Genomic DNA, 14,825 nt, shown 5'->3' on the forward strand with positions numbered 1-14,825 from the left:
TTAATGCAACCCTTTTCTATTTTCTTCTTAAAGCATATGATGATCACAATATAGAACCATCACTCTACTGTAACTTTCAGTTACCTAAATAAAAACTAAAAGCAGTGTGTTAAAGAGATCAAGCCTAAATGACATTTAGAAATACAGACTTTGACACTATTAATAAAAACTCTTAACTTATTGAAACATATTTTTTTTTTATCTTGATGTATTGCTTTGGTATCAAAGGAAGCATTACATGTAATGGATGTAAATGTTAATTTGCTGAAGATTTTCTTAGCAGGGGTCAGGTATTTCGTAAAAAATGTGTATGAACAGTTTTTCTAAATGATGAACAGGATTTTAATTTGGTGGAAAGAAATTGTATGTTTTATTTTGAGGTAAAGCCAATCATTAGCCGTTAATTTAAGTAAACATTTGGTTGGACTTTTTGAGAGAGTATGGAGCGACTGAACATTTAAATGAATGTATAAATGCTGCAAATAGACACTTCTGTTACAGAACAGGAAAATCACATTTTTGTATCCTCTCCCAGCAAATTAGAAGTAAATGTCAGCTTGGAGTAAAGCCTTCCAGATAAAGCAGTGGGCATTTCGCCACACGCTGTTCCATTAAACATGTGGATAAATGCGTTTTAATGATGTGCTTTTGATGATAAGCAGCCAGGTAACTGAGCGGCAGCTTTCTTTGTATGTGTTAAACTTCGGGAAAGTCCTTCATTGTTTCTCAGATAACTTCTGCAACAATTCCTGTCAAGGTGAAAGTGCAACACAAATTTCATGTTGTGGTTTGTTTTGTTTTGTTATCAACCTGGTGATATTTTCAGCTTCAATAAAAGCCTGAAGGAAAAAGTTTTCTGTTTTTTATTCCATAAAAATAGCTGAAGGAACAGCTGAGTTTTAATATTCTTGATACATCAAGAGTCAATACAATGCTTACGTTAAGGTTTCACATTTTTTTATTTGTGTTGCATACTAAAGGATGCAAAAGAAGAGCAGAAATCAGAAAACAATTATAACATTATCCATTATCATCTAACTTTTGAGACATTTACTTTAACCTTGGAGAGGAGCCAACTCTGCTTTCAGATCTTGAACATGCGACTGCTTTTTATGGGCAAGGCTGTGGATGCAGTCCCGCTACAAAAAAGAAGACAAAATGATCACAGTTTTTATATTGGAGGAAAAAAAATGAATATGCAAAAATATTGAAATTACATTTTTGCCCATTCTACAATAAGCTAATCATGCAGTATTTTAACAACACACAAGTTACTTAGTTTTACAGAAAAATGTGTCTTTATATCAAACAAATGTTGCCAATCAATCAATTTTCACAAGTTTTGGTGGCTAGTTGTTTTTGTCCTCGTCTAGAGTTTTATTTGGTACATTTTTAGGAACACAAACAGTGTATTTATGGTGGTGCTGATTTTTAAACTTAAAAAAAAAAATATGGGTGATTAAAAAAATAATAATATAATTGCCCTTTCCCATTAGCCCCTTGTGTAGACACGCCAACTTTGTTTTATTTTTCAATTATGTGCACAGGCCAGACAAAATCATTGATAAAGGAAAGGAAAGGCTGAGGGTCTGCACTTTGGTCACCCTTGGTCACTTTGGTCACCTCCTAAATTGAAAACCTGCTTTTATCTATACTGATGACAATCAAAAGTTCATTAAATACGTCTATATTTAAATAACTTTTCATAAAATTACAATATGCTGCCCAAAATTTAGTGAATAGCTGGTTTTATTATTATAATAACTGGTAGTTTTGCATAGTGGTTACTCTAAGTAAGTTTTAGCATAGGCATTTGAAAAAAAAAAAACTTTCAATGGTTGAAAGGCATTTTAGTAAATGAACAGTACTGAATTGGTGAAATTAACAATGAAACAATTAAAACACGCAAAAAAGGTTTAAATAGATTTTCTAAAACTAGTGGTCACAAATTCGCTTCATTTCTTTATTTTTTTATCAGCTCTTACCTTCCATAATAAGTAGCCAATAAAAACCAAACACAGCAGCAGGGACAGGATGGTCAGAAGGATGATCCACCAGGCAACTTTGGTCAAGATTTCAACTTTTCTCACAGGGAACACTGTCAGCTTTACCTGAAGATAACATTAAAATAATGTCACTAATGCTTTTGTAATTAGTTTTTTTATTGTAAAAAGTAATGTTGCACCGATGCCATTTTTTGGACCCGACACTGATACGTGAGCTGCATACTACTAGGATGTAAAATAATTGCCATCAAGCTGCTGCCCACCTTTGTGAAGCAGGAAAAAAAAGACTAATACAAAATGAATCGAGTAGAACTTTTTCTTTCTCTACCTGGAATAGGGGACAATAGTTGAATAAACTTTTGGGTCTCAAATGGTATCAGTGCCTAATTGTTTGTACTTGCCAATACTGATACCACCATTTTAGTCCTGGATCGGGGCCCTGCCCAATACTGGTATTGGTGCAACACTAGTAAAAAGTCATCTGATGGGAATTTATCTAAATTGCCTTGATGTGAAACACATGCTTACCCGAGTAAATGTTTTTTTTGGTTTCAGTCCAATATTCTCGAAGGATCTACTTAGGCTTAGATACGCTTCCACAACAATACTGATGTAATTAAAGGAGCTGTAATCCTAAAGAAGGAGAGGGAAAACAAGACTAAGCAAACAGTACTGATGAACAAATTGAACCAATAACAAAAATAAAACAAGGCATTAATTTGAATTGTTCACACACTAAATCTCATATTTTTTACCTGTGACCTATGGAATAGAATCTAATCCATAACTAAATACTACAACGGGTGGACATAGTGAAAAACCTCATTACCTGTTTTAAAAGCATAACTGGAAAGTGTTCATGCATATAGCTAAAAGGTTAGTTTAAAAACTGTTAAATTAGCAGATCCCCACCTAACAGAAAGCTTACAGTGTTGTTTTCATGCTTCTTAAAAATAACTTATACAAGCATATATTGTTCTGTATAACATGGTTTGGTTAAAGTTGTTAAATAAAAGAACCTCAGCCATAGTTGCATTCCAAAGGCGAGAGTGAAGGACGATACGTGCAGTAGTGTCTAGACTTAGCAGGGGGCAGTGGATCTGAACACATCTCAGCCCATCTGAGCATGACTGAAACAAACAGAGGTGTTCCTTATTTTTGGGAAAATAGCAGTGATTAATTTCGTTATTATACTTAACAGCTGAAGAACAGATATCTTTTCTCACCAAAGTTTTATATTTTCTTCTTAATGGAAGAAATGAAAGCCCATCAGTTGACAAAGCATCAAGTTCTGCTTCACGTCTTTGCCTTGGTGGAGCATCCCAACCCTTATTAGCAAACATAAAAAGATTTTACATTCAGTATGTCCTTGGATTTAACTTAAAGTATGAAAAATTATTTTATTTTTTACCTTTACTGGTTTGAGTGGATTGATCTCATCAGCACTGCTACAAGGGACAGCATGAACTCCCTCACTGCTTATGTGAACTAAGTACAGCAGCCATTTTCCCACCGAGTTCTCCTTTGGCCAATTAATGTTGAGGGATGCATTTGCAAAAGAATTTAGTGGCCTGCCTAGGTTTGTAATCTGCTAAAAACAGGGTGTAGTTAGAACATGAGTAGCAAAGCAGATCATTGGAATTGCATACAGATGTTAACACACCCTGAATTCATACTGAACTGATGGGCCAATTTCCTCTATTGACTTGATGCCACTTTCCCCCTTCACAATATCACTGAGTGAGACTTGGGATGGGCTTAGTTGCCTGATGTGGAAAAGATAACAGCCTGATTTTCTCCACGAATCAATTTATTTCTATTTGTATTGTTTTTTATTAGAAAACACAAACGCAATAAACAGCTGCTTAGTGGACTCACCCATAAACTTGCAGCTCCAGCTCAAAAACCACTTTGGCCAATGCCTCGACCGGCGGTATCGTCTGTATGCTTGTTCTGCGCCATAGAAATGACAAAATTATTCTATTGATTACCAAAGAACAGCATAGGGCTCTGAAGTCCACCCGTTAAACCAACATACGTTTTAAGTTGCAGGGTGACATTGACCATATTCGTATTCAGTGTGATACCAGATGTTGTTAGCATGATGTGAAAGGTAACCTGAATGGCAAATATGAGAGGAATAGAAAAATGTTTTTAGGAAATGTTGACAGCTATGAGGGGAACCAAGCAATGCCTCTCACCTCAGCGTCTCTTTGGAGAGGATTTCCAAGATGGCAGTCTATCAGTGTTCCGTTGTCATTGGCTGTACAGCTGATGTCTTCCTAAACATGGAAACAATAGGTTATGACATAAATATATATGAACATGCTGAAAAAATGTTAGATATTCCTGATACAGACATTCACCCGATTGCAAAAGTATTTACACCTCTTTGGCATCTCATATTTTGTCACATTTTAAAGAAAAACCCTTAATTCTAGCATATTTAAACAGAGGTGTATTGCAGCAGGAAGAGCTAGGGTTTAAATGTAAACATGAATGGATTTAGCTTTTCCATGACATGCATGGGAGGGTTCGCTCTATGTTTACTCTTGCTTCCTCCCGTACTCCAAACATATTAAGTCAGCTGGTTATAATTGTCTTTTTGAATAAGAATGGTAAATGGCCTGTACTTATATAGCACTTCTTCAAGTCAGGAGACTTGACCAAAGCGACACTTTACACTACATTCAGTCATTCACCTATTCACGCACACACTAAGACACTGATGGTGGCTACATTGTAGCCACAGCTGCCCTGGGGCTCACTGACAAAAGCGGGGCCGTCATACACTGGCACCACCAGGCCCTCTGACCACCATCAGTTGACAATGCAGGTGAAGTGTCTTGCCCAAGGACACACTACACTGGCTTGAACCTTCAATCCTTCTATTTCAGGGCAAACTCCTACACCCTACGCCACTGTCGCCCCAAAAAAAGTGTGATACTGTGTGGCTCTCAGTTTTTCTATGACAGGCGGGAAACTTGTTCAGCCTGTACCCCTTCCCTCACGTAGTGACTACTGGAGAAGCTCCCTAGAGGCTCCCAGTGACCCTGCAAGGACAGGCGGGTAGAACCAATGATTTCATAGAAATGAAAAACCCAGAGGATTCAACAGTCTTTAGAAGTCATCATTGTAAATCCAACTGTACTGTAAAGGCCTCCGATGTTTGTTAGAACACATCTGTAGACAGAGCAGATGTTTGGGATGAAGTTATGATGACTTTTCACAGCTTTGGGTTATAAAAGAACAACCCAGGCTTTGAATATCTCACAAACTGCTGTTTAATGAACCATCCAAAAATAGAATAGGTCGGTCATAAATGGAAACTTCACAAGGAAAGACCATCTACCCAAACTCACAGGGCGGGTGAGGAGGGCATAAAGCAGAGAAGCAGCCAAGACGCTCAAAAAAAGCTTAGTTGAAAGAAACCCACGAGGTCTTCAGTTTGCAGTTCTCCAAAAACTCCAACAAATGGGAAACAAGACGTGAGAATTTTCAGCTTAGTGATCGTCATGAAAAACGCCATGTGTGACGGAAAACCAACCCTACCACAATATAACATGGCAAGGGTGGTATCTTATCATGAAAATGCTTTTTTTCCCCTGCAGTTTCAAGGAAGCTAGTAGGAGTTAATGATGAGACAGATAAAAGTTACAGAATAGTCACCCTCGACTGAGGAAAAAAACACTTCCAAGTATGAGCCTCTCTGTTGTTCTATTACTCTGATCTCTATTCACTGCATTGCTGATACACTGAAAAAAACTGAAGTCCCCTGCCGCCATTTTAGGACTCCACACTTTCACAAAGTTGCGGCATAAAATGCCTGTAATGTAATGCCATTACCATAACAACGTAATCAATAGATGTATATTACAAGTACATCATCAATTTAGCACTTTTGTCGCATCATCAGATGGTGTGTGTAATATTCTTAACATCTGACCACAGTATTACTATGTGCCAATAACAGATACATTTTGTTGTGATGTATTTTTATGACATGTTATATTACCTGATCTATAGAATAAATTGACTTCATACTGCATAGACAATGTGATGTGTCCATTTTTTAAACCATAAATGACAGTACTGAGGATATGAGACAGCAAATGTGTGCGAAAGTAATGACTTTATTTTAGTTTTAAAAATCTTAAGCCCCCCTGAAAATGAGAATATCATTGTTGTTCGATGCTGTAGCGCACGTATTGTTTGCATTCTGACTGGTCTAGCTAGAGAGTACCAATATGGCGGCTGGTGACTTCACTCCATACTGCCAACGGCCTATCAGCAATCCACTGAATAAACAGAGATCAGTGGTCTGTCAATAAAATCAGTACATTACATTGAAGTTTGTGGTTTTAAAGTGACATAATGTGAAAAAGGTTTAGGGTAATGAATAATGTGGGCAGTATTGTGTTTGATAAACAGTTTGTTTTAGAAGAAAACCAACAGAGAAACCTTTTTATTCCCAGTGTTGTTAGTTTATACTCACCTCTCCTCCACTGGACAAAACCGATGAATAGCGCACCGTATCTGGGAGCATAATGACGGAGTGACACTGATGTGCATCATCCCCATCTCTGTTTGTCACAGTAATCTCCAAAGCAATTTCTTCACCCGAAGGAGTGATGACAGCGACACCATCATCTCTGGAAGGACAGTATAAGTTTAGTCTTCCTCACCTTCAGAGAGGTGAGCTTTTATGTTCTTTCAACCTCTGTGTTTCGTTAGTGGGGATATTTCTGATTACCCAACAAGTGATTGGAAAATATTTTGGTCATTTTGTGTCTTTCTTGAGCAGAACTTGTAGTTTAACTCTAGATTGCTCTGGCAGAGGTTGTCACTGCCACAACCCTGATTTATTAGAGTAATCTGTGGAAAAAAAAGGAAAACAGCAAGCAGAAATTACCTCTTTATTTTAACCATCATTCTTCTAAAGGCTTTTTACTACTGTACAGCTGTATCCTTAAACAGCTTTACCTCAGCCACAGCAGTGCTTTGGCCGTAGATGTTCAGGACAGGATCCATGTTGGACTGATCTGAACTCCCTGAGGTTGTTTCAGTAGATTTCCACAGAGACAAGGTCACAGAGACCGGGATGCTTCGCAGTTTGTCCTTAATGTCTCTCTAAAACAGAAAAGCTTTCTTATAGTTTTCTGTTGAGAGTTTTAGGCAGAGCTCCTTAATGCAATCTAAAATTTACTGAAACAGAACCAGAAGATGGAGCTGTATGCGAGTACAGATTTGTTTTTGTTGTCTCGGCAGCTCCAGGTTTCTTTGGGCAGAACCTTTGAGGATAACTCTGGGTCTGGAACTCTTCTGACCATAGTCAGCTTTGAAAGTGTAGTTGAGCACTGTGAAATAACAATAAAAGCATTTATTAGATAAGTCAGTATTACTCTTTTAAATCAAAATAAAACTATAGTGATTAAAGAGTATATTCTATTTTTACACAAAGTGAACAGCTATTTGGAGTCAAATAGCAACTTGTTTAAATCCAGAGTTGCAAACAAACAATCAATAGGGCCACTCACTCAGTTTTGGGTTAAAAGACGCTGGATATGATGTGTAAGAAAAGCATGAATGACCTGAAAAAGAACTTTAAGTTTGTGCAAATATGTACAGGATTAAAAGTCAATCTGAATACACCTGGAGACATTAAATGCATTTTTCTCATTTTATATCAATTTCTTACCATGTTCGTTTATCGCAGCCTTCCTTCATTATGTCTATTTGACTTGGTGTTATGTTAAGAGAGGGGATGAAACTGACCACCGGCTTAGCTCTGTGACGGGGGAAGATAATTTTAAATAAACAACTGGCATCATCAACAAGTATTTTCCTCTTTATAGGTTTCTTGTCTTTTTAGCTTTTTGTCACAAACATTCAGATCATTGAAAACATTTTAGACAAAACAACCTTAAATTAAAACATTTGCATTTTAAGAATCACTTAAACAGAGCTCTCTGATAAATTAAAGCATAATGAAGAATTACATCTAAAAAAGCAACATATTATTGCTTGGTCCAATTAAAAAAAAACAGAAACAGACGAAAATCAGATCTTTGAGAGGATCATGTTGGCACATCTAAGACTCTGGGATTTCAGAGCAGCACATTTAGAGCCAGTTTAAAGCAAAAAAAAAAAAAACTGAAGAATGGAAACTGGCAAAGTTCTCAGGTTAAAACTGCATAGCAAAAACACAATGGTCCCTTTTACATCGTTTGATAGTTCTAAAAACCTTTGGGGAAAATATTCGCCTAACAGATGAAACAACATGGGGCGTCTAGGGATAATCCTGCACAGCATTTCAGCAAAAGGACACAATAAGAACTGTCACACATTTCTCAGTCACATCTGGCCATCAGTTCAGGACCTGATATTTAAACATACTTGCTTATGATGTCGCTTAATGATCCAAAACAAAACAGGAAGTCAATTTCTGAAAATGGCTCTAAGTTGTTCAAATTCTTGATGTATATATAGTGTAGGTTCTGAGGCGTGGCAGTAGGTAGACTGTTTATGGTTAAAAAAACCTCCAATGTATTTGAATTTAAGCAAATCCACAAAATAAAAATGGACAAAAAAACACAAGCACTTGACAGCAGTTCTTGCTGCAAAACTTGCTTCAAGCAGTTTAAGTTATAGTTACTTTTTGACACGGAGCCAATTTGTTTTGAATAGCTTTTCTCTCAGTAAAAGGATTATGAATTTCTTTATTTGTATTCATATGTTCACTCAGATAATGACTCTGATAAAGAGATCAGTTTGACATAAGAAAAGTCTAAATATAAAAGAAGTATAGTAAGTACATTTTCATAGCTTCAGACTGAATGTAGAGTTATAGGCAAGATAGATGAAAAGAAGAAAATGAATAAGAACAAACAAAAACATGCTAAGGAAGGTTTGGAATATCAAAAGAACACAAGGGTTGCAATAAGACATAAAATATATGATATGGTGATATAAATATATATATTTATGTGTGTGTGTGCTTATCAATAGACAGTGTAATAATCATTTAAAGTTTCATCTTGAGTATTCTTAATTTTTACCTGAAAACAAAAACATGGTCTGACAGGGAGCCTACAGCCAGATCAGGGTAATCATTGTTATCCATGTCCAGGTTACCGCTTAGTGAATATCCAAAAAGACTTACTGTCTTCAAACCTGGTGAAAGTACCTGGAGAAAAGAACTAAGCTCAATGTTGGGATATTTTAGATTTAGATAACGATCTAATTAAACATACCTGTGCCGTTTTTTTGTTGATACCACTAGGTGATCCATAGTACAGATACACTCGACCAGAGTTATCATATGGTGCCCCAACTGCAATATCTGTCAGAAAATATGAAAGATTAACTTAATTTTCACCTCAGTGGTGAATAAATATGAGGCTTTGAGGTACCCAATGTCTATTGTTAATCGGCAAACTTTATTACATATCAGTATTCTTATATTCAGGATCAAAAGATAAAACATCTTGACCTCCATAACCATCGCGGTTAATGTCGCCGATATTTTCCACTGCAAGTCCAAACATGGAGTCTGCGTTGCCATGAAGTTGGATGGGAACAATTTTCTCCCAGTTTTTTCCTTCAGTATTAATAAAGATGAAAACTGCTCCTCCAATTTTACCGTCTTTCACAAAGAACTCTGGTGCTCCAACAGCAAGATCATCCCAGCTGCTCAAACAAACATAAACAACAGGTGTTATACTTCAATTACTGTATGTCTCATGTTTTTAGTTCAGACCCCAACTAAATACTATTGTAAGGACAGTATAAGCAAAGAAACTGAGGCTCCAACAGCACTAAAAACAGAATGTAGTCGATCAAATTTACAGAAGGTGTGAATTGGATGGCTATAGTAAGACTTCAAAAAAGAAATTGATCTAAATACAATAAAAACTCATCCATACATTTTTAAAACCAAACAAAAACATTACATTTTATGTTACAACAAACAATCAAACTAAAAAATGATGAAAAAAATAATAATAGAGAAAAATCAACCAATCTCAGTCTTGAAACCACTCACATGTGGGATGGGGAATCCCCTAGATTAGTTTAAAGTAAATGTCCTGTACTTATATAGTGTTTTTTTAAGTAAGGTTACTTCATCAAAGTGCTTTACTCTACATTCAGTCATTCACCCATTCACACACACTGATGGTGGCAGGCTGCACTGTAGCTGCTCTGGGGCTCAGTGACGGGAGTGAGGCTGCCACACTGGTGCCACTGGGCCCTCTGACCTCCATCAGCAGGCAATGCGGCTGAAGTTACCTTCAGTTGTAGGGCAAACTCTTTCACCCGACACCACTGCCGACACCACTGTCACCTCAGATTTAAAGTCTCAAATTTACCCGTCATTATTAAGATCCAGCACTGCCACATCATAACCAAAGGAGGAGGCCAAACCAGGCCCTGACAGAACCAGCTCCACAGACAGATTTCTCTTGGCCAAAGGGTCTGTCTTCATGAACGCCACCTGGCCGCTGTAACCCCCTCTGGGAGCTCCTGATACGATTGTCAGCTCCCCCTGTTTGAGGAGGGTCATTCCAGAGTCTACAGAAAACCCTGGGAGCAGAAAGGAAGGCCGTTTGGCTGAAATTTTACACCAAATTTTAACCTGAAAGTAAATATGAGTCTTCATGAATTCATCAGAAAAGTCAGAAAAAATTGACGATGTATATAACTGACCAAGGTAGCTGGTTCTCCGGAGAGGAATCAGTTTATGGTTAAACTGGTCAATATCACCAGTTTCACATGGCCTTTCACTGTCAAAGTCCAAGTCATCCAAATGCTCCATTCGTACAATACCTTCGAAACATTTCAAACAATTATTAAATCTTATCACACATTTCTTTGAAACTATTAACAAATTGTAATGGGTACAAAGAAAAAGAAAATAGAAATACTTCTGATTAAAGTCAATGCTGCATCTATATTCTATATTCTAATCTTGCATTAGTGAAATTAAATATAAATGGGTCTATTACTATAAACTATATGTGGAAAAATATAAATGATGTAAAAAGCATAATTCTATTCATTCAAAATATAAATATATGTTTCAAAGCTGAAGTCCACTTCAGGTGGCATACATGTAGCACTTCAGCCTACTACAGTATTTTTCATATACCTTTCCACTGGTAAGCCCCTGGCGCTCCAATTAGCAATGAAGTGTTATCCTTTGCAAAAGCTGCTCCATGACCCTGTTGGCAGTATGCAAACCAGTCCTGGTTCTTTTGCCGTCTGCTCAGGTGTTCAAGATCACAAACTACCCTCCTCCAACTCCTCTCTTTTGCCCCAACTTGCAGGTCATCTCCTAGAAGGTAGCACTGACCAGTCAGCACATTGGGGGAGTATTGGCTTGAACTCCCCTCCTGATATCGGTGAGCACAAACCTGGAAAGAGATGATACCAGTTTAAAACCTGCTTATTGCTTTTTACATTTATTTAATCACCAAAATGGCAGCAGTTCACCTAAGTTTCCTTGAAAAGTATAGATACTTTTAGATTATACACTTAATGTAGTTTAACAAAACGTAAAAAACTTGACAAAATGTTTAGATAAAGGTAAAACAACATAAACTAAAAGACCTGACACAGCATAAACTGAGTGTGCTTGATGCATCGAGGGGAAAGTAGGATCAAGAGTGATACCAAAAACACATACACACATACACAAAAAAAACTAAAACTGATCCTAAATTAACCTGATACTATCACAAACATTTAAGATTTTCTTACCAATACATTTCTTCCATGACCTTGGCTTGTGACTTTAATTCCCATCCACTGGTTGTTTACGTATTTACTATCAAGAAACTCTACAAAAAACATTGATGTAGTTAATTCAATTGCAATCAAAATGGATAAAAAAAAACACTTTTCACTTAAATTAAGGTTCTCATGATATAATGAAAAATGGCTGCTTTCAGATTTTTTTTACAGTAAATTAAATCTTTTGAATTCTATATTCTAAATATTGCATCTCAATATTATAATACCACAAAAAAGCAAAAATAGTGAAATAAATTTCAAATTTGGAAAACTGGATTAGTAGTTTGATCCATTTGCTGAAAGCAAAAGTCCAGTCAGTAAGGAATAACCAATGGGTCTTTATTTATACCCAAAACTAATATGTTTGCAGTGATTTAATGAATTTAGCGTTAATCAGTAAAAAAATAAAAACAATATTTTTCGGTGCGATCACCTCCGGGAACGGCCATTTTTGCCCACATATAGTAACACCTCACTACTGACATCTTCCGGCAGTGATGTCACGGTGTACTAAGCCTAGCCCCATTCCAAGTGCTTACCGGTACTTTTTTTGCATCAATGGGAGCTACTAGACACATCTGCAATCAACAACAATTATTTAAGATTTCGAGAGGGCTATAGTTAAACTGACAATGCCCACGTGCATGGCAGTTAAAAGTTGTAATACATCAAGTAAAAGTGAAAAAAAAAAACAGTTATTTCAACTTTCCAATTCATGATCCACCACAGGTTCGTCGTCGGATTACCAACTTGAAGAGGGAGGATTTGCCATCAAACTTCTGGCCAGAGAAAAAACACGTCATTAATCGTACTGTTTGCTTCACATAGTGCACTGGTCATCACCATCATGGATAATAGCGCATTGTGACAAACACCAGATGGAACTTACTCAACTGCCGATACCACACTGTGATGTTGCAAACCAATAGGTGGCAGTAGTGTTCTTTGACAAACATGGATGTATCCATAAAGTTAATTCCAATGAAATTACTCTTAATTAAAAACATTGATCATTTATTGAAAAGTATGTCATGATTTCGTATTTAAAGTACATTCAGAAGTTTGTATTCTGAATGTGACCGGTCTTTTCCCTTAAAGGTTGCATCTCATCTTAAATGCTCACTCACCTCATCCCTGAGGAACAGCAGCATCGTGTCATGTGGGATTGTAGAGAAATTCTTAGATAAATTTGCTGCAAAGTCAGTGACTTCATGGGCTTCAATAGATAAGTTTTTTTTACCACCTGGCATTGTAAACTGTATTTTAATGCATCCCATAACAATAACTTTAAATATATGTCCACAGCGTAGACATATATTTAAAGTATATTTAAAGCCTTATATTAGATTAACAGAACATGACTATCATTTTATTTGCATTTCCTATAAATTCATTATGATTTTATGTATGTATCTTAGTATGAATCTGAACTTTTTGTCCTTGACATTGTCTCAAGATAATAATTCTTGTATTATTCTAGGATTAGGTAAACATTAATAGATTTGTCCATCCTAGCAGCCTAAAATAAGCCTAAGATAGGAAAATGTTTGACTCATGATGTCAGAGGACATGAGAAATAGGTTGTGTCTCATTAAAATGTTTAAGTAAATATGTAGTTACAACTGTATGAGAAATAAAGCATTTTATTATAAAACTGACCTATTAAGTAAGACACACCTTATTCCTCTTAACAATTGACTCTAGTTTGGACTTCTACAATATGGGATTTTTTTTGTTACTTTGGGTTCATTAAAAGAGCTGTTCTATTTTTTGTAGAGAAATCCTAAATCAAAGTGTGAATAAAAAAAAAAGTGAAACTAAAAAAAGAACTGTATTCATATAAACTTTAAAACAAATTCAAGCAGAGATGACTCGAAGAAATCATAAAAAAAGAAAGAAAACAAACTAACCTTCACTGTTAAACTCGATTGGCTGACAGCGTTCAGATGTTGAATCCAGATCACAACTGTAAACAACTCCTGTAACATTTACTTGATTCTGATGTTTTGCCCGTGGAGCTCCAACAAGTAATCTAAAAAAAAAAGCAAAGCGATAAGGTACATATCTGAAACAACAACATAAATAAGCGTTACTCACAGATTTCTTCTGGAAGGGCTTTGCTGCTGATGGAAAGCAACAGAAAATCCAAACAAAGTGCCTGGATCTCCTTGTTTTAGCAATATATTCTGGGTGTCCAGGTTAAAAGCTGCAACATTAAAGATCTTCCAAAATATCCACAGGGACACAATATACCAACTTGTTGCCATGATCCTGTGGTCTGAATTCACTTATTTCTCACACTGAGCTGTCAGAGAGTGGCAGTGAATCATAAACCTTCATAAAAGGGATAGGCCAGCTGTTAATTGGCTTACACAGCAAATAGTAAAAGAAGGTGTGGTGGCTTGAGAAGTATCTTTACTGTAACAAGGTTGTCTGGCCTCTGAGCTTATAGCCTTCGTTAATATTAACCCATCTGTGCAATTTAAACTTGAGACGCACTCAGAGGTCAGATGCTTGTTTGATTGTGCTCCACAGATTAACAAGGCCTTGTAAAACTAAAATCTAATAACAACTCACTATTGTTAAAAAACAGTGAAAGTTTTTATGAACTTGTTAAAACTGTATGCACACAACATCATGAATGTATCATGTCCAAAAATCAGAAAAATGGATCCTCTGGTACCTCCTAGTGTTTGTATAAAGATAAATACTGTAAGAATGTGCAGCTAATGCAATGATTCATCAATAAAGTCTCATTGATGTCAGACATTATTTAAAGTAATAGGATATGCTGTAGAACTTTAATACATGTATTATCCACCCCAGTAGGGGTGGTAAATATGTTATTCAGTCAGATAATATTCAGACTGTCATATTGTTTATGAACACACGCCCTACTGGCTGTGTGTTAGAACAGTAAATGATTAAACAGATAATTCTTCACATATACGAAATAAATTCAAACTCAACTAAACTAAACTACTATGTACCAAGAAGAAGAAAGAACGTGTTTGGAAACCATAATGT

At 36.3% G+C, this 14,825-nt stretch overlaps 1 protein-coding gene across 1 annotated transcript; it reads right to left on the minus strand.

Annotated features, from left to right (window-relative positions):
- Positions 1–940: 940 nt before the first annotated feature.
- LOC119791511 (integrin alpha-6-like) lies at positions 941–14,104 on the minus strand. The gene is made up of 25 exons (XM_038297654.1): positions 13,896–14,104; positions 13,709–13,830; positions 11,766–11,845; positions 11,155–11,419; positions 10,713–10,832; positions 10,376–10,589; positions 9,499–9,695; positions 9,260–9,348; positions 9,065–9,192; positions 7,705–7,794; positions 7,544–7,608; positions 7,224–7,363; positions 6,990–7,136; positions 6,760–6,881; positions 6,502–6,658; positions 4,208–4,288; positions 4,045–4,124; positions 3,885–3,959; positions 3,670–3,772; positions 3,418–3,594; positions 3,233–3,334; positions 3,026–3,136; positions 2,535–2,639; positions 1,986–2,111; positions 941–1,139 (listed from the first exon to the last, which is right to left on the minus strand). Exons 1-25 carry the CDS (start codon positions 14,063–14,065, stop codon positions 1,056–1,058), a joined length of 3,150 nt encoding a protein of 1,049 aa, XP_038153582.1. The 5' UTR covers positions 14,066–14,104; the 3' UTR covers positions 941–1,055.
- Between the last annotated feature and the right edge of the window lie 721 nt (positions 14,105–14,825).

This window comes from Cyprinodon tularosa, unplaced genomic scaffold, assembly GCF_016077235.1.
Source record: "Cyprinodon tularosa strain WSP-4 unplaced genomic scaffold, ASM1607723v1 ctg393, whole genome shotgun sequence".
NCBI classification, from domain to species: domain Eukaryota; kingdom Metazoa; phylum Chordata; class Actinopteri; order Cyprinodontiformes; family Cyprinodontidae; genus Cyprinodon; species Cyprinodon tularosa.

Excerpts from the sequence above, each read along its gene's own strand:
- LOC119791511 (XM_038297654.1), bottom strand. The coding sequence starts at position 14,065 with ATGGCAACAAGTTGGTATATTGTGTCCCTGTGGATATTTTGGAAGATC. Across the intron at positions 6,659-6,759 it reads ATTTTCCAATCACTTGTTGG|AGATGATGGTGTCGCTGTCA; the intron begins GTAATCAGAAAT and ends CTGTCCTTCCAG. Across the intron at positions 3,960-4,044 it reads GTCACCCTGCAACTTAAAAC|AACAAGCATACAGACGATAC; the intron begins GTATGTTGGTTT and ends TCTATGGCGCAG.